This window comes from Macaca nemestrina, chromosome 20, assembly GCF_043159975.1.
Source record: "Macaca nemestrina isolate mMacNem1 chromosome 20, mMacNem.hap1, whole genome shotgun sequence".
NCBI classification, from domain to species: Eukaryota; Metazoa; Chordata; class Mammalia; order Primates; family Cercopithecidae; genus Macaca; species Macaca nemestrina.
The window spans coordinates 14,682,430-14,706,315 of NC_092144.1; the positions used below are offsets into that span (position 1 = coordinate 14,682,430).

Below are 23,886 nucleotides of genomic sequence, written 5' to 3' on the forward strand. Positions count from 1 at the left end.
TCTTATCAAGCAGTTTATTTCCATTTTCAGTTCTATTGTTGACTTTTTAATAAATATTCACCTGGAATCTCCACTAAGGCTCCTCATGAGCAGGGCCCAGTTCCTAGAATGTGCATGGTGAGTTAGCCCCTGGTATACAGCAAAGGCTCGGCAAAAATTTTACTGCCTCCTAGTGACTTCCCAGTGGCGTTTCCCAACATGTGAGATGTATACAGTTCACAAGGCCACAGGGAAACCGACACAGCAGGGCCATTTCAAAAGGGGGGGTATCTTCCAATTCTTCTGATTTGAGGAAATTCTAACTGTTGTGTGCTAACCTTGAACACATGCTAGCCTCCCTTTCTCAGATTTGGAAAGGTCTAAAGTAATAGTTATTTCTCTAAAATGAAACATGTACTTCATTATATTATCTTTTTTTTTTTTTTTTTTTTTTTTTGAGACGGAGTCTCGCTCTGTAGCCCAGGCTGGAGTGCAGTGGCCGGATCTCAGCTCACTGCAAGCTCCGCCTCCCGGGTTCACGCCATTCTCCGGCCTCAGCCTCCCGAGTAGCTGGGACTACAGGCGCTGCCACCTCGCCCGGCTATTTTTTGTATTTCTTAGTAGAGACGGGGTTTCACCGTGTTAGCCAGGATGGTCTCGATCTCCTGACCTCGTGATCCGCCCGTCTCGGCCTCCCAAAGTGCTGGGATTACAGGCTTGAGCCACCGCGCCCGGCCTTTTTTTTTTTTTTTTACCGATAGCTTCTATCTATGGCAACTTATGCTGGATTATTCCATCTATGGGAATCACATCAAGTTTCCTTTTTTTTTTTTTTAAGAGATGGGGTCTTGCTATGTTGTCCAGGTTGGTCTTGAATTCCTGGGCTTAAGCTATGCTCCCGCCTCAGCTCCCAAAGTGCTGGGATTATTGGCATGCACCACTGAGTCTGGCCAAATTTTCTCTGTAAATACATTTGAGTGGCAGTAACTAATTTTAAAGGAAAAAAAAACTGAAGTAATCTAGAGGTGGAACACAAATGAGGTAAAATATTAGAGAAATGATTCAGCAAGGACTAAAGATTGGGGCGCAATGCCCTCTGCACAGTCTGGTTCTTGAGGCTGAGGTGGGTATGTTTCCAGTGGCGTAGGTCGGTCAGATTCTTCCGGCCTTTGAGAGCACGTGGATGTGACGTGGTGCCACATGTGAACCAGGTGCTGCCGAGTCCTGTGAAAGTCACACACCATATGGTGCACTACAGAGGTATAGATTAAAGGCTGAAGCTTGAAACAAACAAAAATCCTCTATAGAGCAAGATATATTCCTAGTGTTGAGCTGTTCCCAACCAAAAAAGATAAAATAAGGAAAAAAATAAAACAAAAAAAGAGGCATTCCATCAGTGGCTATATTGAACAAGTAATGTATCATCAAGATATAATCACCCAACCTTTATTATTTCCAAGTGCAGTGTCAAGAGATATGTTACAGCTGCTAAGGACAATGTACTTCTTTCAAACCTGGGCAAGAAGCCACACGACTGCACAAGACAAGCCGTGAGAGGCACTGCTCAGGAGGAAATGGCTGGGTCTCTTCACCAAAATTAGTTTACAGCATATTCCAGGAGCACACGCCCTTGTACTGCTTATAAACCAAGGGAGAAGGAGCAACACCTCCATCATCCCAGTGCCTTCCCTGGCACAGGGAAATGAGCATCATTCTGTGGGAATAGCATCTTTGGACTCTGCATCAGTTTGTTCCACTTCGGCATCCGTGGCAGCTGGAGCAGGAGCAGCTCTGGTTTGGGCACTTTCTGCCTCTGCTCCCATTGTCTCGGTGCCATTTCCAGCCTCTGCAGCCTCACTTGTGGCCTTGTGGACACCCTTCTCAGGTGCCGTTCCGCAGGGCACCTGCTCTTCCAGCAGCTGTTCAGCTTGAGAATCACTACTGGCCTCCGCTGTGTCCATGGGGCCTTCGCCCTCAGCTGGCTCCCTGTTGCTCTCTGTAGCAGGCGCTCCTTCCCCATCTACAGCCCTCACTGCTGCTGTAATCACCTCGGCTAAGACGTCCGCGGCCACCTCCTCAGGTGTCTCTTTCTTATCCTCACCTCCTAAATTGTCATCTCCTTCCATTTCTGGATCAACGGTTTCACTGGTGAAGGGGTCCTCACCCTGGCCAAAGAGGAAACACAGGTCAGTGTGGTCTAAGCAGAGCTCAGGAGGCCCATGATTGCTGGGATGTCAGCTTTCCAGAACCAGCAGAGTCCACAATGAAACACTTCTGTAAGTTACACCACAGGAGTGAATCCTACATGTTCTCAGAGCCTACAGATTCAGAAAAGTGTCCCCAGATATTCTGCAATTTGTTTTTTTGAGACGGAATCTCATTGTCACCCAGGCTGGACTGCCGTGGTGTGATCTCGGTTCACCACAGCCTCCGCCTCCAGTGATTCTCCAGCCTCAGCCTCCCAAGTAGCTGGGATTACACGCATGCACCACCACACCCGGCTAATTTTGTATTTTTAGTGGAGATGGTGTTTCTCTATGTTGGTCAGGCTGGTCTGGAACTCCAACCTCAGGTGATCTGCCCGCCTCAGCCTCCCAAAGTGCTGGGTAAGATTACAGGTGTGAGCCACCGTACCCGGCCTGCAGTTTTTAATCAAGCATGTAACAGTGAGGAAAAGTTCACAAGACCTAGGATTTCTTAACTTGATGCTTTTTTTTTTTTTTTTTTTTTTTTGAGATGGGAGTCTCCCTCTGTCGCCCAGGCTGGAGTGCAGTGGCGCGGTCTCAGCTCACTGCAACCTCCGCCTCCCGGGTTCACGCCATTCTCCTGCCTCAGCCTCCTGAGTAGCTCAAGGCGCCTGCCACCACGCCCACTTAATTTTTTGTATTTTTAGTAGAGACAGGGTTTCCCGTGTTAGCCAGGATGGTCTTGACCTCCTGACTTCATGATCTGCCCACCTCGGCCTTCCAAAGTGCTGAAATTACAGGCGTGAGCCACCGCGCCCAGTCTTAACTTGATGTTTTTAAAAAAACGGCATGTAACAGAAGTTAACACTACGTAATTTTTTAGTGTCATTAAGGTGCAGTGGCTCACGTCTGTAATCTGTAATCCTAGCACTTTGGGAGGCTGGGACCGGAGGACTGCTTGAGCTCAGGAGTTCGAGACCAGCCTGGGCAACATGGCGAAACCCCGGCTGTACAAAATATACAAAAATTAGCCGTGCATGGTGGCACATGCCTGTAATCCTAGCTACTCAGGAGGCAGAGGCATGAGAATTGCTTGAACCCAGGAGGCAGAGGTTGCAGAACAAAAAAAAAATTTTTTTTTTTTTTTTGAGATGGAGTCTCACTCTGTCTCCCAGGCTGGAGTGCGGTGACGCGATCTCCACTCACTGCAAGCTCCGCCTCCCGGGTTCACGCCATTCTCCTGCCTCAGCCTCCTGTGTGGCTGGGACTACAGGCACCCGCCACCTCGCCCAGCTAATTTTTGTATTTTTAGTAGAGACGGGGTTTCACCGTGTTAGTCAGGATGGTCTCGATCTCCTGACCTCGTGATCCGCCCATCTCGGCCTCCCAAAGTGCTGGGATTACAGGCGTGAGCCACCGCGCCTGGCTAAAAAAAAAATTTTTTTTAAGTGTCATTTGTGCCCATAGCCTTGAGATAAATCCCCATTTTCCAGAAAAGGAACTGAGCTTCAAAGATCAGTAACTTGCCAGAGGTAACAAAACTACTACACATCAGAATGAAGATTCAAATCAAGTCTGACTCCCTCAGAAGTCAAAATTCTCCTAACTATATGCTAAAAAACTATCTATAGTCTAAAACAAGCGAACTAAAAGTTATCATTACCAGATTAGGAAACATGTTTTAAAATATGATGCTTAGGGCAAGGCACTCATGCCTGTAACCCCAGCAATTTGGGAGGTCAAGGCGGGAGGATCACTTGAGGCCAGACCAGCATGGGCAACAGTGCAAGAGTGTCTTAAAAATTAGCCGGTGTGAGGCCGGGTGCAGCGGCTCACGCCTGTAATCCCAGCACTTTGGGAGGCCGAGGCGGGCGAATCACGAGGTCAGGAGATCGAGACCATCCTAACATGGTGAAATCCCATCTCTATCAAAACTACAAAAAATTAGCCAGGAGTGGTGGTGGGCGCCTGTAGTCCCAGCTACTCAGGAGGCTGAGGCAGGAGAATGGCGTGAACCCAGGTGGTAGAGGTTGCACCACTGCACTCCAGCCTGGGCGGTAGAGCAAGACTCCATCTCAAAAAAAAAAAAAAAAAAAAAAAAATTAGCCAGGTGTGGTGGTGTACTACTGCAGTCCCAGCTACCTGGGAGACTGAGTGGGGAGGATCTCTTGAGCTCAGGAATGCGAGGCTGCAGTGAGCTATCGTCACACCACTACGCTCCAGCCTGGTAAGAGAACAAGACCCTGACTCAAAAAAAAAAAAAAAAAGACGCTTAGAAGCCTGAGCCCACACTTGACTCTAGAAACTTTTACCTTGCTTCAGCTACAAAGGTAAAATCGTGAGTTATGTTTCCTCCCTCTTTTTTTTTTTTTTTGAGACAGGGTCTTACTCTGTCATCCAGGCTGGAGTGTAGTGGCACGATCTTGGCTCACTGCAACCTCTGCCTCCTGAGTAGCGGGGACCACAGGCGTGGGCCACCGTGCCTGACTAATTTATGTATTTTTTGTACAGACAGGGTTTCACCATGTTGTCCAGGCTGATCTCGAACTCCTGAGCTCAAAGTGATCTGCCCACCTCAGCCTCCCAAAGTACTGGGATTACAGGTGTGAGCCACCACGCCCAGCCCAGTCATGTTTCTTACATTGGTTATTTAGATTCTGTGCCTTTAATGGATGGAACTGTCCAATATGGAAGTGTTTAGTAACTGAGAGGAGGGCAAACAGGCCTTGAAGTCAGGTTGTGGGCTGGGACTTAGCTGCCTGCCCCAAATGCTGAAGTACTGGGATGAACACTGAGCAAAATGGGTTTCACAAGAAAGAACTGGGAGCTCTTCCAACCAGCCTTCTCTCCATGAGCACCCACTTTGGGACTTTTATATGCTGCTCCCAGCATGAAGGCTCTGGTTCCTCACTACCCCTCACCTTCAACCTCATTCACCTTCAACCTCACTGTCCACTGGCTCTATCAGTGAAACCTCTTTTTAGCTTCTCTTCTGGAAAATTATCATCTACCTTGGATATTTTTTTTGAGATGGGGTCTCGCTCTGTCACCTGGGCTGGAGTGCAGTGGCACAATCGTAACTCCTCTAACTCCTGGGCTCAGGGATCCTCCTGCCTCAGCCTCCCAAGCTACTGGGGTTACAGGCATGAGCCATAACTCCCAGTTCTCTGCTTTCCTTTATTTTAAAGACCAGGTCTTGCTATGTTACCCAGGCTGAAGTGCAGTGGTACCACCATCACTCACTGTAGCCTCAAATTCCTGGGCTCAAGCAATCCTCCCATCCCAGCTTCCCGAGTAGGGCTAACCTTGGGTTTTTTTTTTTTTTTTTGAGACGGAGTCTCACTCTGTCACCCAGGCTGGAGTGCAGTGGCCGGATCTCAGCTCACTACAAGCTCTGCCTCCCGGGTTCACGCCATTCTCCTGCCTCAGCCTCCCGAGTAGCTGGGACTACAGGCGCCTGCCACCTCGCCCGGCTAAGTTTTTGTATTTTTAGTAGAGATGGGGTTTCACTGTGTTACCCAGGATGGTCTCAATCTCCTGACCTCGTGATCCGCCCGTCTCGGCCTCCCAAAGTGCTGGGATTACAGGCTTGAGCCACCGCGCCCGGCACCTAAAAATCATTTGCTCAGAATTTTAAGGCTAAACAATCAGGATTTTCAAGCTGCACCACATCCCCAGAGTCCCCAGGCAAGCAGTGACTGACTGGAAATCCCAGTTGTCACGTTCCGGAGCCTGACGTACTCCAGTGTCCCTCAACTGGTCAAAAGACTCAGAAATGCTGAATGCTGCACTCTGGATTCAACTCCCTGCTCATGGGGTTCGTCTTCCCTTTCAAAAGCTTTTCCTGTCTGTGGTACTCGCAAGCACGAACCTTGAGGTATTTCTCCAGCATCTTCACTATGTGTCTGTTGTTCAAAACACTCTTCGCCACGTGGAGACTGGTTTTCTTGAACTGTTCAGCAGCCAACTGCAAAGGGCACCAAATGTGATCTTTTAAAAATGGTAAGGATAAGCAAGAGAACAAACCAGTCAGGCTCCGCCGCGCCATCCTGAGATCAGCCCTATGCAGAGAGGCAAATCTCAAAACACCAGGCTCCACGAATCGAAAGAAGGCTCCAGAGAGACTGTGCAACCAAGACTAACAAACTGGAAAAGCTGGACAATCTTAAGAGATAAACGCAAAGATGCGCCACTGAAACCCAAGTAGCACATGCAGAATCGGGGGTGAAACAAGAGTGTTCACAAATGAAAGGCGGTGTGGGCTCAGTGGAGGAAAAGGGCAAGCTCTTTCTTTTCAGTTTTTGGGGTTACACTGATTTCATAAGTTCAACAAAAGTATGACTATGCTGGGTGTGGCAGCTCATGCCTTCAGCACAATGGTCCCTTGTTTGTATACTGCTTTTCAGCTTATCTTTAACAGTACTGGGGCTGGGCGCAGTGGCTCACACCTGTAATCCCAGCACTTTGGGAGGCTGAGGCGGGTGAATGACCTGAGGTCAGGAGTTCAAGACGAGCCTGGCCAACATGGTGAAACCCCATCTCTACTAAAAATACAAAAAATTAGCCGGACGTTGTGGTGGGCACCTGTAATCCCAGCTACTTAGGAGGCTGAGGCTGGAGAATTGCTTGAAGCTGGGAGGCGGAAGTTGCAGTGACCTGAGATCGCACCACTGCACGCCAACCTGGGCAACAAGAGTGAAACTCCATCAAACAAACAAACAAACAAAAACCAAAAAACCATAATCAAAACCAAAACACAGTACTGTGAGATGGGTGGGCAGCTTTTGACCTCCCCATTTAATAGCTGAGTAAACTAAGGAGAGAGCTGCTAACCCAGGGCCAGGAAGTGACAGGCTGCAGAGCAAACGCAGCCACAGGCACTCTTCACTGTCTGCTTTTCTGCACTGACAGCAGGTACAGCTGTGTCACTGGATAGGGCCTCTATGGTCCGCAATGCTAAAAATACTTATGATCTGACTCCTTACAAAAGAAGGTATTTTTCCAGAATCTTCAACATGTGACCCCTGGGCTCAACATTTAGCCTGAAGCCCCATCAGGTAGGTAAGGACAGAACCAGTCCTTTAGTCCAAGTCCCCTGGGCCACTCGGCTCTCAATGGCCCTTTGGTCTCAGCTTACAGAAGCCCCCAGGCCTTCAGCTACTGGGAAACTGACCTACGTGGAAACGCTATCAGGAGAATCGTAGCTACTGCATTTAATTGAGTCTAAGCAACACATTTTCTCATATTTTTATAAAAACTGAGATGAATCCTACGACCCATCGATGGAAATGACAGACTTGAAACACAGCAAGGGCCCCTAAAGATGTTGTTATTCCCCATAAGACACAGGAGGCTCTGAGCCGCAGCCCTGCAATGCGCACCCCAGGCAGTGTGGGAGGAAGACTCACCCTGCGGTTGTGATTGTGGTCCACGGAGTGCAGGTGCCGCTGGAGGAGCTGTGGCTGTGCAGGAATTAGCATGTCGCAGGCCAGGCAGTGAGCAGCCTCGATCTTCTTGAAGAAGTGCTCCTGGCCAATCCCTGCGAGGAAAGGAATGTCTTTTAGGATCTGGGACAGCAAGTGATTCTTTCCTCCCACTCCCCAACAGGGCCCACGTTTTCTCCCTGCAACTCTAAGGAGTCAGAAGGGCATAGCCTGCCTTTCTATGGGGAGTATGGGCTAGCACATCGGCCTCTATAGCTGGGAATTCTGCACACTTCAGCTTTTCTGTTCCTCCTGGTCCTTTCTTTTCAAACCAACGAGGAAAAGACACGGACGTGCTTAACGTCAGGATATAAGCTACGATCTATGCAAGGCCACATCCGAAGGTTTCTTTCTTTCCACTGCTGCTGAGCGCTCTTCCCACAGGTCTCACCATCACCTTCTCAGCCACCTTGAGCTGGCTTTGCGCCACATTGCTTTTTTTTGTTTTTGAGACGGAGTCTCACTCTGTCGCCCAGGCTGGAGTGCAGTGGCGCGATCTCAGCTCACTGCAAGCTCCGCCTCCCGGGTTCACGCCATTCTCCTGCCTCTCAGCCTCCCGAGTAGCTGGGACTACAGGCACCCGCCACCACACCCGGCTAATTTTTTGTATGTTTTTTAGTAGAGATGGTTTCACCGTGTTAGCTAGGATGGTCTCGACCTCCTGACCTTGTAAGCCACCTGCCTCGGCCTCCCAAAGTGCTGGGATTACAGGCGTGAGCCACCGCGCCCAGCCATTGTTTTTGTATTTTTATTTTATTTTATTTTTTGAGATGGAGTCTCACTCTGTCGCCCAGACTGGAGTGCAGTGGTGCAATCTTGGCTCACTGCAAGCTCCGCCTCCGGGGTTCACGCCATTCTCCTGCCTCAGCCTCCCAAGTAGCTGGGACTACAGGCGCCTGCCACCACACCCAGCTACTTTTTTCTATCTTTTAGTAGAGATGGGGTTTCACCATGTTAGCCAGGATGGTCTGGATCTCCTGACCTTGTGATCCGCCACGCCCAGCCTCGCGCCACGTTTTACGGGTCCCGTCACATGCCTTACTACCATCCAGGACGGCACGCATCCTGGGATCACAACTCACCTTTGAAAGGATCTGGTTTTGGTTTCGCAGTTTCTTTCTCCATCAATTCCTGACGCCGCTTCTCAATTTTCTTATTTCTGTTTACAATGTATTCCTAGGTGGGGTTGGAGATGGCATAAAGTAAAATGAGAGGCTGGCATGTGTGGACATTTCTCAGCTGCCAGGGCTAGACAGGCAGCTATCAGAGCAGTTCCATGCTCAGCACAGCACTATGGCCGGAGCTCTCGGTTGTCCCCGTGACTCGGGGACTTACACAGCTGCTCTATCTGGAAAGGAAACCTTGGCCAAGTATGGCGTCTGATTTCCCTTTGTCCTTCAAGGGATCCGGCACCTGCCGGATCGATGGAAGATGAGGTGACGGGACCCAGCTGTCCTTTACCTGCAGGAACTCCACTGTCTTGTCAGGCAGCTTGGTGCTTATGAACCGCAGTGTCTCTTTGTGGAATTTGCTTTGCAGATGCTTCTGGATCTCCTCATCGTCAAAGCTACGGAACTTGCACACAGAACAAGCAAACTGAATTCTGGGGAAGGAAAACAAGGAGGGGCGTGAAGCAGGGAGCAACAGCTCACCTCTGGGGAGAGCTGAAATAGAATCAGGATTTTCAGGAATCTTTTTCTTTTTTTTTGAGACTGAGTTTCACTCTTGTTGCCCAGGCTGGAGTGCAACGGCGCAATCTCAGCTCACTGTAACCTCTAACTCCCGGGTTCAAGCAATTCTCCTGCTTCAGCCTCCTGAGTTGAGTAGCTGGGATTACAAGCCCCCACCACCAAGCCTGGCTTTTTTTTTTTTTTTTGAGATGTGGAGTCTCGCTCTGTCACCCAGGCTGGAGTGCAGTGGCATGATCTCAGCTCACTGCAAGCTTCACCTCCCAGGTTCACGCCATTCTCCTGCTGAGCAGCTGGGACTACAGGCGCCTACCACTACGCCCAGCTAATTTTTTGTATTTTTAGTAGAGACGGGGTTTCACCATGTTAGCCAAGATGGTCTCGATCTCCTGACCTGGTGATCCGCCCGCCTCTGCCTCCCAAAGTGCTGGGATTACAGGTGTGAGCCACTGCGCCCAGCCATTGTTTTTGTATTTTTATTTTATTTTTTGAGATGGAGTCTCGCTGTCGCCCAGACTGGAGTGCAGTGGTGCGATCTCAGCTCACTGCAACCTCCGCCTCCCGGGTTCAAGTGATTCTCCTGTGTCAGCCTCCCGAGTAGCTGGGGTTACAGACGCCCGCCACCACATCAAGTTAATTTTTGTATTTTTTATAGAGACGGGGTTTCACCATGTTGGCTAGGCTGGTCTCAAACTCCTGACCTGTGATCCACCCGCCTCCGCCTCCCAAAGTGCTGGGATTATAGGTGTGAGCCACCGTACCCAGCCTATTTTTTTTTTTTTTTTTTTTTTGGTATTTTTAGTAGAGACAGGGTTTTACCATGTTGGCCAGGCTGGTCTCGAACTCCTGACCTCAGGTGATCCACCCGCCTCAGCCTCCGAAGTAGCTGGGATTACAGGTGCATGCCACTGCACTCAGCTAGGGAAAGTCGCTGTTGAACCAAGAGTTCTGACTTCCCAAGGAGCAACAGAACGGCAGTTACCCAAACTTCCCCAGCTGAAGAATGGGAACACGGACTGGCAAGTATCTCAGGCAAATGATTCACATAGTAATCTGCTGACCCTGCAGCCCCGTCTGGCCCCAAAGCCCCTGAGAAAACACCGGAAAGCTGCAACTGCTCAGAACTGGGGACGCCCTAGGCTCTGGCTGGCGGCTCTTGGGGCCCAGCATCTAGCTCCACAGCTTCTCAGATGAGTTTCTCTCTGCAGCCACTGGGATGACACAAGGCAACCTCATTTTACGTGCAGACAAAACACCTCGCACAATTCAAAACACAAAACCCAAGACCAGCTCTCCCATGAGACTCCACGTAGGGACATGTCACAACCAATTCTACAGATGAAAAGGGAGGCTTTGGCCGGGCGCGGTGGCTCACGCCTGTAATCCCAGCACTTTGGGAGGCTGAGACGGGCGGATCACGAGGTCAGGAGATCGAGACCATCCTGGCTAAAACGGTGAAACCCCCTCTCTACTAAAAAATACAAAAAACTAGCCGGGTGAGGCGGCGGGCGCCTGTAGTCCCAGCTACTCGGGAGGCTGAGGCAGGAGAATGGCCTGAACCCGGGAGGCGGAGCTTGCAGTGAGCTGAGATCCGGCCACTGCACTCCAGCCTGGGCAACAAAGCAAGACTCCGTCTCAAAAAAAAAAAAAAAAAAAAAAAAAAAGAAAAGGGAGGCTTCTCTGTCGCGGGCTTTCGAAGCCTCCCCAAAAGTAACCACGCTGCACGGCAAGGGAGAGCAGCCTGCAGACCCCCAGGCCACCACACTGGGGTGCTTCCTCCCTGGCTCTGTCCTGGAGGCTCCTGCCCTTCTGGTGTAGGGGTACAAGCCCTGTGGCTCTCAGGACTTCACCTCTGCCAACTCCACAAGCCTAGCTTCTGACCTCTGACAAGCACCACGAAGACACGCCCACTTCTGCAGACACCCCCTATGGAGTGGCGCGAACCCAGGAGGCGGAGCTTGCAGTGAGTGGAGATCGCGCCACTGCACTCCAGCCTGGGCGACAGAGCGAGGCTCTGTCTCAAAAAATAAATAAATAAAAATAAGTCACCTCTTCATTGGAAGAACATACAAGATTAAAAAAAAAGCAAAAAGGAAGTAAAAAAATGTCACCTCTATGCCCTTCTCCCAGTACTCTGGGAGGTCAAGGCAGGAAGATCTCTTGAGGCTAGTTCAATAGCCCAAGCAACAAAGAAAGACCCCTGTCTCTTCATTATACTATTAAAGTTTAAAAAAAAAAGTCATCTCAGTTTCCATGTGACACGAAAAGTCATCTACTCTATCCATCATTTATCTGTTTAAAATAACAAGGGTTTCAATGTTCCCGTACCACTTAAGAAGAAACAGTTCCGTGTTTGGTTCCTGGCTTCATTTTGCTAAGCACTTCTCTTTCTTTTGAGATGGAGTTTCGTTCTTGTAGCTGAGATTACAGTAGTAGCTGAAATAACAGGCACCTGCCACCATGCCTGGCTAATTTTTGTAGTTTTAGTAGACAGGTTTCACCATACTGACCAGGCTGGTCTTGAACTCCTGGCCTGAAGCGAGCCGCCGGCTCAGTCTTCCAAAGTGCTGGAATTACAGGCCTGAGCCACTGCATCTCACCCCTTTTACTAAGCATTTCTTTGAACAAAATAATCACTGTCCAGGCTGGGCACAGCGGCTCACGCTTGTAATCCCAGCACTTTGGGAGGCCAAGGTGGGCAGATCACTGAGATCAGGAGTTTGAGACCAGCCTTGCCAACACAGTGAATCCTCGCCTCTACGAAAAATATAAAAATCAGCCGGGCATGGTGGCGGGTGCCTGTAATCCCAGCTACTCAGGAGGCTGAGGCGGAATGGCTTGAACCCAGGAGGCAGAGGTTGCAGTGAGCCGAGATTGCGCCATTGCACTCCACCCTGGCCAACAGATCAAGACTCCATCTCAAGAACAAAAAAAAGAAAAAAAAAACCACTCTCCCATGTGAACCTTAAGGTCAAGGATTCCTCAGCATCACATAATCACTGGTAATTTCAGTTTCTAGTCGGAAGCCACTTAACTCCTGGCAGGGAGGGGCAAGCACATGGTGTGCTCATGCTGACATCCTTTGGGCTCAACATTTTGCAATCATTTTCTAGTCTGGGACAAAATCTTGATGGTAGGACCCTGTCTCTACCTGTCTCCTAGCTATGTCAAACTCCAGGGGTGGTCTGGATTTAGGTAAGGTGTACGCAGGACACCGACTGAGATGATGCCAGACACCAGGCCAGGGGACAGGGCTGCCCCTCAGGCCTGCAGGAGAGTAACAGAGCCCCCTGCTGGGCAGTTATGGACCACACAGACCCACTAGTAAGGCTGGGACTCCAGAGGAAAAGAGACACGAGTCAAACACCAGTTCTCTAAGCAAGAACAGAAACCTAACTTCACCAAAGCAACATCCCAGCCGTCCTAGAAGACAGGTAGCTTGTGTGCTGGGAGCACAAGCGATGGCCTTTTCTGCACTCTCAACGGTTTCCTGTTTTGCCTCCCACTGGTTTGGCCAGAGGAGTCAGGCTACCAGGCCCCCAGCATTGTGGAGGGAGGACAGGTGAGCTCGGGAGCGCCTCCACTGCACCAGGTCCACCTCTTCCTGTGGGGGTGTGTGCCCGTGCCTCACCTGTCGGCTGCACGGTCCCGCGTCCTGTCTCTTCTCCTTTGCTTTTCCCTTCTCTTTTTCACATCCTCGTCCTCGTCATCCTTCTCTGCTGTAACAGACAAGTCCCTTCGAGACGCTCTGAGGGGCCTGCAAAGGAGCTGAGCTCCAGGGCCTGGTCCGGGGGCTGCGGCTTGGCCACTACACCCTGTGCCCTGCCACTGCCTGCACCACGAGGCGGAGTCCAGGATGCCCCAAGGCACCGTCAGAGACTCCTGGTGGACACGGGCCTGTGGCGAGGCCAGAGTAGTCACCTCACTCCCTACATGGCCTGAGGCGGCCAGGACGGGCCAGGGACACAGCCTGCCCACCCCATATGCACCACAGCCCCCTGCTGTCTCTGTCCTCCCCATCCTGCTTGTCCAATCTCATGCCCTGCAATGGGGTCTTCTCCCAATATCACAGGAGAAGCCAATTCTCCCCGGATGAAGAGGCGGCAGCTGAAGGCCTCAAGAAGTGAAGCCGCTGCTCCGCGTCCTCTATCCCACCTCCAGGCGGACTGTGACGAGTGTCCTGGCGGCCCCGTCTGAACTAGGGCCTCAGCAGGTCTGACAGTCCTTGCTGGCCCGACCTCTATCTTCCACTCACAAAAACCGTCAGTCTAGGGCTTTCCCAGGGCTGCGTGGGAAGCAATCCTAGAAAAAAAATCTGGGAAGAGACCGATTGGTCCTCCCGTCCGTCCCCCGGGGCCAGCACAGGAGCTCCTCGGAGAGCCACGCGGCCATCGTCCCAGCGTGAGGCCAGGGACGGACGCTGAAAAAAGGTTGGAGAAGCATCTGAACTGTAACCCCTACCCCTGATGCCAGTCCCGAGACTGTCCCACGAAGATGGCGACCGGCGTGCGCTGCTCAGAAGCCTCTCAAAAGGGCGTGTGGGATTTTTGGCAAGAGGTCACTGCCTGAAACTATGACTGCTGTTTAATAGCAAAGTCATCCCGGGTAGGTAGCAGGACCTGCGCGCAACAGACATGTCACCTTTGCTTTAGCATTGTGCCGCTAAGCGCTCGGGGCGCCCCGTGCTACGGACAGGACTGCTGCGGGTCGCACGGGGGAGGACCGCAGAGGGCTGGCTAAGCCTGAACAGCAGGAGCATCTAAGCCAAGGGCCTTCAGAATGCATGGGAGCAGGGCCACTGAGGAGCCAGCCTGTGATCCTTGGGGTAACCAGCTACGGAAAGACCCACAGAACAGGTGAAGAAACAAGTGGCTTCAGGGTGAGCTCCAGGCCGTGGCACCTCAGGCCGCCCTGCCGTGGGGCTTTAAGCCTGGTCTGCTGTTGCTGCGGACCCTTTCATCTCCTGCACTGGACATGAAGAGACCTGCTGAAGGGCGCCTGCCTCTCAAAGACCCAGTGGGCCTGGTGCTCCCGACCCCGCAGCTGTCTGCTGTCACACACTTGCAGGCACAAAGCAATGTGCACTGCAGCTGCCAGTATCCCCACCACAGAGGTCCACAGCATGGCCCAGGGCAGATGACTGAAAGAACTGGACAAAAGGAAGCCCTGGAGAAAACAGTTCAGGGACATGCACTGGCCGAGCAGGGCACAGAAGATGGGCTGGGAGCCTCTTCTCTCATGTGTCTCCTTCCCTACAAACTTCAACTGTGGTGGACACCCAAGGCTGCCCCCCATCCCCACTGCAGCCTGCATCGGGTCAGGCAGCCAGACCCGTTTCCGGTAAATGCTGCCCCAGACACTTTGAAGCAAAGTGTCGGCCGATCGCCACGGTCAAGGCCCATCTGGTGGCTGCAGCCCCTCTTCCCCCACAGCCACGGGCCCCTCCATCCAGGCCCCGGCTTGCTCAGAAGCTGGGCAGTAAGTGCGGGGCAGCCAGGAAGACACAGGAAAGCTGCAAGGGACACGGTGACGCCTACCTCTCTGCTTCCCAGAGTCGCAGAAGTCATCCTCCTGGAAAAGAGAATACACGAAGTTCGGCAGTGAGTTGGTGTGTCCACAGCTCTCCACACCCAGCCCAGTCCCTGGCCACTGCTTGGTGGGTGGTCCCACCCCAGACCTAGGTTATTATGCCACCAAGAATGAGCCACAGTGTCAGGACCACCCTCTGGGGCTCAGGACAGGGCCTGTGTGTCCTGTTATTACTCCCAGTTGCCTTCAGATATTGTGACGACCACCTTTCTAGAAAGCCACTCACCCACCCTCTCTCAGCTCCTCCTAAGCTGCAGAACTGCCTACCCCGTGACAAAGGCCCACCCGTACAATTCTATGAACAGAGCCTGTTCACCAACTGTAGGGAGATGGAGTCTCACTCGGGGGATGCCAGTTCCGGCATTCTTGACAGAAAATGGGTTCCACCACGTTTCCCAAGCTTTTGTTTATGTTTATCCAATATCTTTTCTTTTTTTTTTTTTTTTTTTGAGACAGTCTCGCTCTGTCTCCCAGGCTGGAGTGCAATGACGTGATCTCGGCTCACTGCAACCTCTGCAACCTGGGTTGAAGCTATTCTCCTGCCTCAGCCTCCGGAGTATCTGGGACTACAGGTGCACGCCGCCACGTCCGGCTAATTTTTGTATTTTCAGTAGAGACGGGGTTTCACCATATTGGCCGGGATGGTCTTGATCTTGTGACGTAGTGATCCACCCACCTCGGCCTCCCAAAATACTGGGATTACAGGCGTGAGCCACCGCACCTGGCCTATATTTACCCAATGTCTTGATAACAAATCATGTATACATAAAAAAAATTCAACTGAGAATCTAAACAGAGCTGACTCCTTAGGCAGTGAACATACGGTTAAATTAAGAATCAGTAGGTTTGCAGAGATTCCTAGTCTCAACACCAGCAAAATAGGAATCAAGTGAGACTCTGAAAACCTGAAAAGCCACCGTCTCCTGCCTATGTGACTGTAAGGACTTGGGAAGGCCCCTTTCCCACGCTGGACATCCAGGCCCTACACCTCCAACTTGGATCAGAATCTTCACTGGGGTGGCTGAGGCACCTCCCCAGGAGCTTGGGGTGGTCCCGGCTACGAACTGGCCCCACATGCTACCCGCCTGTGCCTTGTTGTGAGGACGGAAGGATGAGGACACCGGTCAGCGGCACCTGGTATGGAGCTGGCGGCAAATCAGCCTCCAGCCTGTGCTTGGAAGCTTCAGCCTACAGTCCCTGCACTTACTGGCCTGGAGACGAGGGAGAGGAACTGGGAGCTTTTTTCAGAAAGGGAATGTTTGCTCTAAGTTGAAAACATTTTTTTTGAGACAGTCTCCCTCTGTCGCCCAGGCTGGAGTGCAGTGGTGCGATCTCAGCTCACTGCAACCTCCACCTCCCAGGTTCAAGTGATACTCCTCCCTCAGCCTCCCAAGTAGCAGGGACTACAGGCACATGCCACCACTCCTGGCTAACTTTTGTATTTTTAATTGAGATGGGGTTTCACCATGTTGGCCAGGCTGGTCTTGAACTCCTGACCTCAAATGATCCACCCACCTGGGCCTCCCTAAGTGCTAGGATTACAGGTGTGAGCCACTGCGCCCGGCTAAGGTGGAAAACTTTTAGAAACCTAGCTAAAAGTCAGGGTCCTAAATCCACTCAGAGGTAGTCAAATCCACCACGGCAGCCGCTCCTGCCCCTTTGTGAGGAAGGGCGATTAAAGAAAGAAGAAATCCCACGCTAGAGGCGAAAGGGCTGCCTGGTGGACTTACACCCTTGAATTCTTCATCTCCCGAGCGGAAGTCACCAGCTGCGTCATCTGCCAGACACAAAGAGAGGAAAAGTCAGTCCCCGGAGAGTGGTCCCATCTGGTTTCCACCCTCCCAAGCTCGCCGTCCAGGGTGAGTGTGCCCTGACCACAGTGGCGGTGAAACATGCCACCCTCGAGTGTCCACGACACAGACGGGGCAGGCAGACCCCAGCAGGCAGCTGACCCATCCTACATCCGCCTGGCCCCCCTGGCCCCCAGGACATACCATTTTCGGAGAAATCTCCTTCACTGTCAAGCCGGGCCAGTTTGGTGTCTGGCTCCTCGTAAAGTTGGAACTGCTTCCGTTTCCTGCCCGTGCCATCTGGTCCGAAGCGGTCAAACCCTCTCCTCTTGGGCTACAGACAACAAGCACACCCCGTGAGCTACTTACCGGGGCCGTGAAGATGCCCCACAGAAAAGAGCAAGGTTATAAGATCAGACAACACAGGCACAAAAGGTCTTTTAAAAAGCAGTGACAACATATTTGAAACTAAAAAGAAAATCATGCTGAGTGAAAGAACCCAGGAACAAAAGGCCGCACGTTTCGTGACTCCATTTGTGCAAAATGTCTAGAACATGCAAATCCAGAGACCAGTGGTGGTTGTTGGAGGCTGAGGGGGAGGAGACGGGGGTGACTAAGGAGCAGAGGTTTCTCTTCCAGTTGACACAAATGCTAAGATTAGACTGTGGCGGTGGGGATGGTTGCACAATCCTGTAAATTAACTAAAAGTCGAACTGCGCACTTAAAAACATTTAAGTGAATGTTGAGATGGGGAAATTTTACCTCGATAAAGCGCTAAAAAGAGAAGCGAAGGCAGCTGGAAGGGACCTTGTGAGGGCTTACCCGATCCCGCATCCGAGGCTGCGAGCGGCCACATCCGTAGGGCATGGTGCTGTCATAGCCGCCTGCCGCCTGCATGCCCATCACGCCGTAGTCGGGAGCCATGGACTGGGAGAAGAGGGACGGAGGCGGCCGGCTGGGGGAGGGCCCTCCCAGGCCCCGGCCACCCACGTAGTTCAGCTCGTTCCATGGCGTGGACAGGGGCTCAGAGGACGCAGCAGGGGGCACAAAGGGGTCACTGCGCATGAAGGCACCAGGGTTGCTCCGGTCCTGGAAGCGGCCCTGGCCCCGGCCCCGCATGAAGCCATCAAGGGAGCCCCGCTCCCGGGCCGGGTCCCGGCATTCACTGTACTGCCCCCCAAAGCTGCCATTGCGGTCGGACCCCAGGTCGAAGTCATAGTCATAGCTGTAGCTGGGGCGGTAGGGGTTGTGCTCGGGCAGGCAGGGCCTGGAGTCATAGGACTCGAACGGCTGGAAGCGGAAGGAGCTGCAACAGAAGCACAGCCTGTTAGGGGCAGTCACCCCAGTCACCCACTGCCACACTCCCTCAGTATAACCTCAACGCCCCTACATTCAAAACAGCAAACCAAACCACCCTGCATTCCATCTAAGTGCTCGGATGGCCAACACCAACCAACACCCCCCCGGAATACTGCTGAGTGGGGGACTCAGAGCCCCTGGCCACAGGAGCAGCAGGATGCAGGAAAAAGGAGTCTCGGGGAGGTTAGCCAACAACCATGCCCAAGCCCCACCATGAAGACAAGCAAGGAAGTCCTACTGTAACACCGCTGGCCCTCCACGAGCCCAGCTCATCAATGCCACACTCAGGAGGGAGGCGAGGACAGGTCCTCCCTCAAGAGTGGGTGCCCACTCCCATGTGCACAAAGGTGGGGAGGTGTGGGGTCCCAGGGGAAGGGCTTGGGTCCATAATCACCTCTCCCGGTCCTGCATGCCCTCCCCACCGCCGCCGCTCCCGCCCCTGCCTCCTTCCTTGGACATCATGTCCAAACGCTGGTTGATCTTGGCAATGAGGGAGTCGGAATTGTCGGTGCATGGCTCTGGGCCGTAAGAGGCCATGTGCACGGCAGGGCCCCCTGCCGCCAGGCCGCCATCGTTGGCCTTGGTGGCCTCCCATGAGGCTGGGCCGTAGCTGTAGGTTGCGCCTGTGGTGACACTGGTGTTCTGGGCGCCATAGTAATTGTAGTTTTCATAACCTGTCATGGGGGGAGGAGCCAAGTCAGCATGGTGGACACAACCAGGGAGGGGCACCCACTGCCACCGAGAAGGAAAAGGGGTGTGGGACCCAGTGCTGCTGGCATCATTTCACACTGCACTGTGACCTGCCAAGAGGCGGCAGGAGGTGGCCAAAGAAAGGGGCAGCCTCAGGGCCAAGCAGTGGGTTTTCCGTGCCAGACTCTAGGACCTGTTCCCCATTCTAAGCCGGGTGACTGAGTCTGGGAACAGCAGTTCCGGCTGCTGACAGGCCCCATAAAGGACCGCTGCTCCCAGAGCACAGTCCCAGTCCCCCCATCATGCTTCCACCACAGCCGTCTGCAGCCGCCCCACCCCTCCAACCGCTCCGCATCCACAACAGCAGCCCGGGCTGACTGTGTCCTCAGGAACGGAGCCAGGAAGTCCACGCCAAACCTCCCTGATGGGCTGAACCTACCTGGCCTTCGGATCAGAGGCCCACTCGCCCACCCACAGACCCCCCCCCTGCCACAGAAGGGCTTACCTTGCCAGCTGGCCACACCAGTTCCATATGCACCTTAGGGGAAACAAAAACACACAAGAGCCCTGTTTGCAGAACGAAGGCACTGACACCCCAGCTGTCACCCCGCTCCACCCTCCACAGTCCCAGGGCCAGGGCTTCCCTCTGCAGCGCTCAGGGAGGCACCCTTGGGTGTTCTTAGCTCACTCAACTCCTACAGAGCACTAGGCTGAGCACAAGCCAGCCTTCTCCCGTGCAAGGCCGACTTCCCGTCAGGGCAAGGGAAGGGATGCTGCACGCTCCCCAGGAAGCTCGTCTACTGTGGGCTGCTGGCCAAGAGGTTGGCCGGGTCAGGCCCCAGGCAGAGTCCTCGTAAAGGGCCAGTTCCCACCAGAAGCCAGAGTGCAGGCGCTGCCAACTGCACAGCTAGGCATTGGTGCAAAGTCACGTCCTCAACTCAAGCGAGCAAGAGGACGTTATGTGCCTCGAGCGACTTGGAAGGCCTCCTCCTGAAACACCGGGTGGTGGCTCGAAAAGCAGCCCCACTCCCCATATTGCTAGAGACAGATCTCAGACTCAGAACACAAAGGAAGCCCTCGTGCCCTGGAACACGGGCTGGCAGAAAGCAGAAAACCTTGCCAGCAGAGAGCACACAACGGCCCCCCAAACAAGCCTAGCATCGTGACCCTGACTCTAGAGTGGGGATCTGCAAAAAGTCAGGCCACACGGAGCCCACTGCCCACCTTGGCACAGCCCTTGAGATTTTCGAATTTCAGTGCTCATAAGTAAGTACCAGCACACTGCCTGTAGCCCTGTGTTCTCAGGCTCTGCCCTCAGCGAAGGGTGAATTTTACATTTTTAAATGGTTGGGGTAAAGCTTCTAAGGTATATTCAATGACAAATTTTGACATGAAATATATCACTGACACATTGGGTCAAAACTCAGAGACTATGCAAATTAAGAAAAACTATGAGCTATAGTGAATAATATCACATAAACACTGAAACACTGCCTAATTAACTGTAACAAATGCATCACACTAATGCAAGATTTTTTTTTTTTTTTTGGAGACAGGGTCTTGCTCTGTCACCCAGGCTGGAGTGCAGTGGCTCACAGCTCACTGCAGCCTTGACCTCCTGGGCTCAAGCAATCTTTCTACCTCAGCCTTCTGAGCGGCTGGGATTACAGGCACGCACTGCCACGCCCTACTAATTTTTTATTACTAGGATAAAAGGATCACTTGAGCTTGGGTCTCGAACTCCCAGGCTCAAGTGAGCCTCTTGCCTCAGCCTCCCAAACTGCTGGGATTACAGACATGAGCTGCCTCACCCAGCTAATGAAAGATCTTACTAATGAGGCTGGGTGTGGTGGCTCACACCTGTAATCCCAGCACTTTGGGAGGCCAAGGAGGGCTGATCACGAGGTCAGGAGTTCGAGACCAGCTTGGTCAACATCGTGAAACCCTGTCTCTACTAAAAATACAAAAATTAGCTGGGCGCGGTGGTGGGTGCCTGTAATCCCAGCTACTCAGGAGACTGAGGCTGCAGTGAGCCGAAATCACACTCCTGCATTCTAGCCTGGGCAACAGAGCAAGACTCCGTCTCAAAAGAAAAAAAAAATCGTACTAATGAGAGACACTACACCTGAGTAGAGATATGTGGGCCTATGAAACTCTACTACTAAATCTAAAGCTGTGCTAAAAATCTGTTAATTATAGAGAAAAAACACCTTGGATATACCCTCAGCTATTTACTCAGAATAAAAATATTTTGCCAAAATAGAGGATTTAATAACACACAAAAATTATGATCTTCGAATTATATTGTCTATAAGTAACTATTGGCATTGTCCCATCCACTCTTTCACACATTTATGACTGCTTTCCTGCTACAGAGACTGTGGAGCTCATAAAGCCACAAAGATATTCACCATCTGATCCTTTACACAAAGTTTGTTGACCCCCGGGCTACCACCTCCCTTGACCCTGGTGACCATCAGGTTCAGCTCTGCCATGTTAGGGCCTTGAATGTAGGGGAAGCCCACGCCTCACCTGCAAAGCAGAGCCCACTTACCCTGGGTGTTGGCAGGTCCAGCACTCCATGCCCCATAGCCTGCAAGAAGACCCCCGTGAGTTAAGATTCTATTTGTCACACCAGAGAACGGGTCCTTTTAGGGGTACTCCTAAATGGATCTCCTTACAGTTCAGTGTCAGCCTTACAAGAAGGAATACCCCCCCCCCCCAACACACAAAAAAGCCACCCCACAGCTGGCTAACGGCATCATCACATTCCACTTGGCTGAGATCAAAGCAGAAAAAGAAGGGTGGGAAGTGGGCTTGGAGGTCAGCTCCGCCTGCAGAGGGACCTTGGCCAAGTACCTCACCCCTCCAAGAGTCCATCCACAACTGAGGCTAACACAAGACAATCCATTCAGCATGAGGACACATTCCCCCACCCACCACACAGCCAGGAAACCAGTTCCGACTACTATCACAAGTACCCCAAGTACCCCGTAACTGAGAACAAGCATGGGAATTTGGTGACAAACTGCATCTCTCTAAGCCGCACTTCCTATCACTTTTAAGCCCTCCACGGATCCCCTGGACCTTTAAGTCCCAGGGCCTTGGCCTGGCCCTAAGGCATCAGACTGCACTCTTCGACCCTCCCAACACCCCCCACCCACTATGGGATCTGTCTGGTCCCTCCAGGAAGGAGGATGGGAACTGTGTTCTCTTCATTTCTGTGTCCCTGGGGCCCAGCACTCAGCTGCGCGCGGGTGGCCACCATGCCTGTTAAATGACTTCACTTTGATGAGGCAGGAACATACCCATGTCTCCCTCACCAGAACAAGCCCCGCCGCTAAGTGCCTAGTGTGTGCCGATACACTGCAAGCACCCAGCAAACCCTCTTGTCCCGAAGGCCATTCAGAGACAAGGGAGCTAGGCTCATGGGTTACGAGACTTGACCCAGTCATAACCGCTGAGTTTTGCCCTCTGCTATGCTATGCCTTCCCCTCCGTCATACCGCAAAGCCTTCTAAATCTGCATCCGTGCAACAGAAAGGCAGACTGCAGATTCTAACAGCAAGTAACCAACCTCGAGAGGCCGCTTCCCTGTGAAGCTCTAGTGTAAGCAGCACGCATTATTAACCTTAAAACGCTCCCCGAAACACAAGAAATCGGGGAAGCTGAACTATCTCCACTGTGTCTGAAAGGTTTTCGGGAGGTAGGAAAAGGGGATTAAAAAAACCTCTCCAAACTAAGACTGAAAAAGACAATACCGGCAGAAAAGATCTGATGGGAAGGAAAGGAGAGAATGGTGAAATCTACCCAGGCTGTGGCAGACCAGGAGAGCCTTCGCTAGGACCCGGAAGACACCAAAGCACACCGCGCACGCTGCCGCCTCAGGACCCACCACTCTCCTGTCTCTGCAATTTCTGGTGATAGGATAATTTTGCCCTGCCACTTCTCGACAACTTCTTGAGCTCCTGCAGCCAGGATCAGACCACTAGCTTCTCTACACCCAGTCGAGCTCCACCCAGCGTGTCCCAACTATCCCCTGTGGGCAAACTTGGCTCCCAGAAGGCTCTGATTCCAGAGGCGGGGAGCAGGAAGCTCGAGAAAATCGGCCCTACTGCAGGCCAAGCGCTAAAGCCAAGCGGGGAAAGGACACGTTCCCTCTTGCACAACCCCTTGGCCCCTCCAAGCCACCGCAACGCACTGCCTACATGAGAATGGCCAATCTGTCACCAGCCCCAGGGCACAATCAGGTTTCCAGCTTTATACAAACACTCAGCATCTGCCCCTCACCATCCTGTCCCACGCCAGCACGCGCCGGCTACAGAGCTGGAGCCCAGCGAGGCTGACTCCCGCGCCGGCCGCACTCGGCCTCAATACGCAGCACCGGGGATTAAAGGCCCGACCCCGCGCAGCCCGACGGCTTCCGGGACAGGCGCCCTGGGCCTTGGGAGCCCAGCAGAGGCCCCACCCGGCCCCGAAGGCCTAGGGCAGGTCAGGAGAGGCGGCCCCAGCGGTCCACCCGTGGCCCCAGACCCAGCGCCCGGAGCCCGACCTCAGGACCCCACGCTGTAGCTCCGCCCCCTAGCACCGCCATTTTGTGGCGTCTTCGGAAGAGGAAGCCGGGAGTGCAAACCCCGGGGTCGCCGGGGGCCGGAAGGGTCCCGCCGAAGGTGAGGGACAGAAACGGCCCGCACAGCCCAAGGCGCCCCCCATGAAGCCCACCGCGGCGTCTGCCCCAACCCCGAGTCCCCCCCGCCTCTTCGGGCCCTGGCGGCCAATCCGCACGCAGCGCCCCGGGAGCGACGGCGCCAAAGCCCAATGAGCGGCGCGCGCGCGCCCTGGCCGCCTCTCTGCAGGGCCCGGCTGCGGCAACCACACTCCGGACGAAGGCCCGGCCCGCGGCCGTCTGCGCAGCGGCTGCGTGGCTCGCACTCAGCCTTCGCTCCCTACTCTGCACCCAGCAGCCTACACAAACCTCCGTAGCCCTGGTCCATGTCTTCAACGCGGCCCACCAGCAGCCCCTTTTACTAGGAGACCACAGCACGCATGCGTTCAACGCACCTCCGCCGTCGACTACTGGAAGACTAGGCGCACACGTCACTACTTCCGCGCGCTCCCATTGG

At 53.0% G+C, this 23,886-nt stretch overlaps 1 protein-coding gene across 1 annotated transcript; it reads right to left on the minus strand.

Annotated features, from left to right (window-relative positions):
• Window positions 1-23,851, minus strand: LOC105486806 (A-kinase anchoring protein 8). Its single transcript, XM_071085918.1, has 14 exons — window positions 23,739-23,851; window positions 21,319-21,357; window positions 19,270-19,302; window positions 18,469-18,748; window positions 17,538-18,021; window positions 16,920-17,049; window positions 16,656-16,702; window positions 14,874-14,907; window positions 12,968-13,055; window positions 9,110-9,251; window positions 8,731-8,824; window positions 7,574-7,704; window positions 6,037-6,132; window positions 1-2,144 (listed from the first exon to the last, which is right to left on the minus strand). Exons 1-14 carry the CDS (start codon window positions 23,755-23,757, stop codon window positions 1,689-1,691), a joined length of 2,073 nt encoding a protein of 690 aa, XP_070942019.1. The 5' UTR covers window positions 23,758-23,851; the 3' UTR covers window positions 1-1,688.
• Window positions 23,852-23,886: the final 35 nt, after the last annotated feature.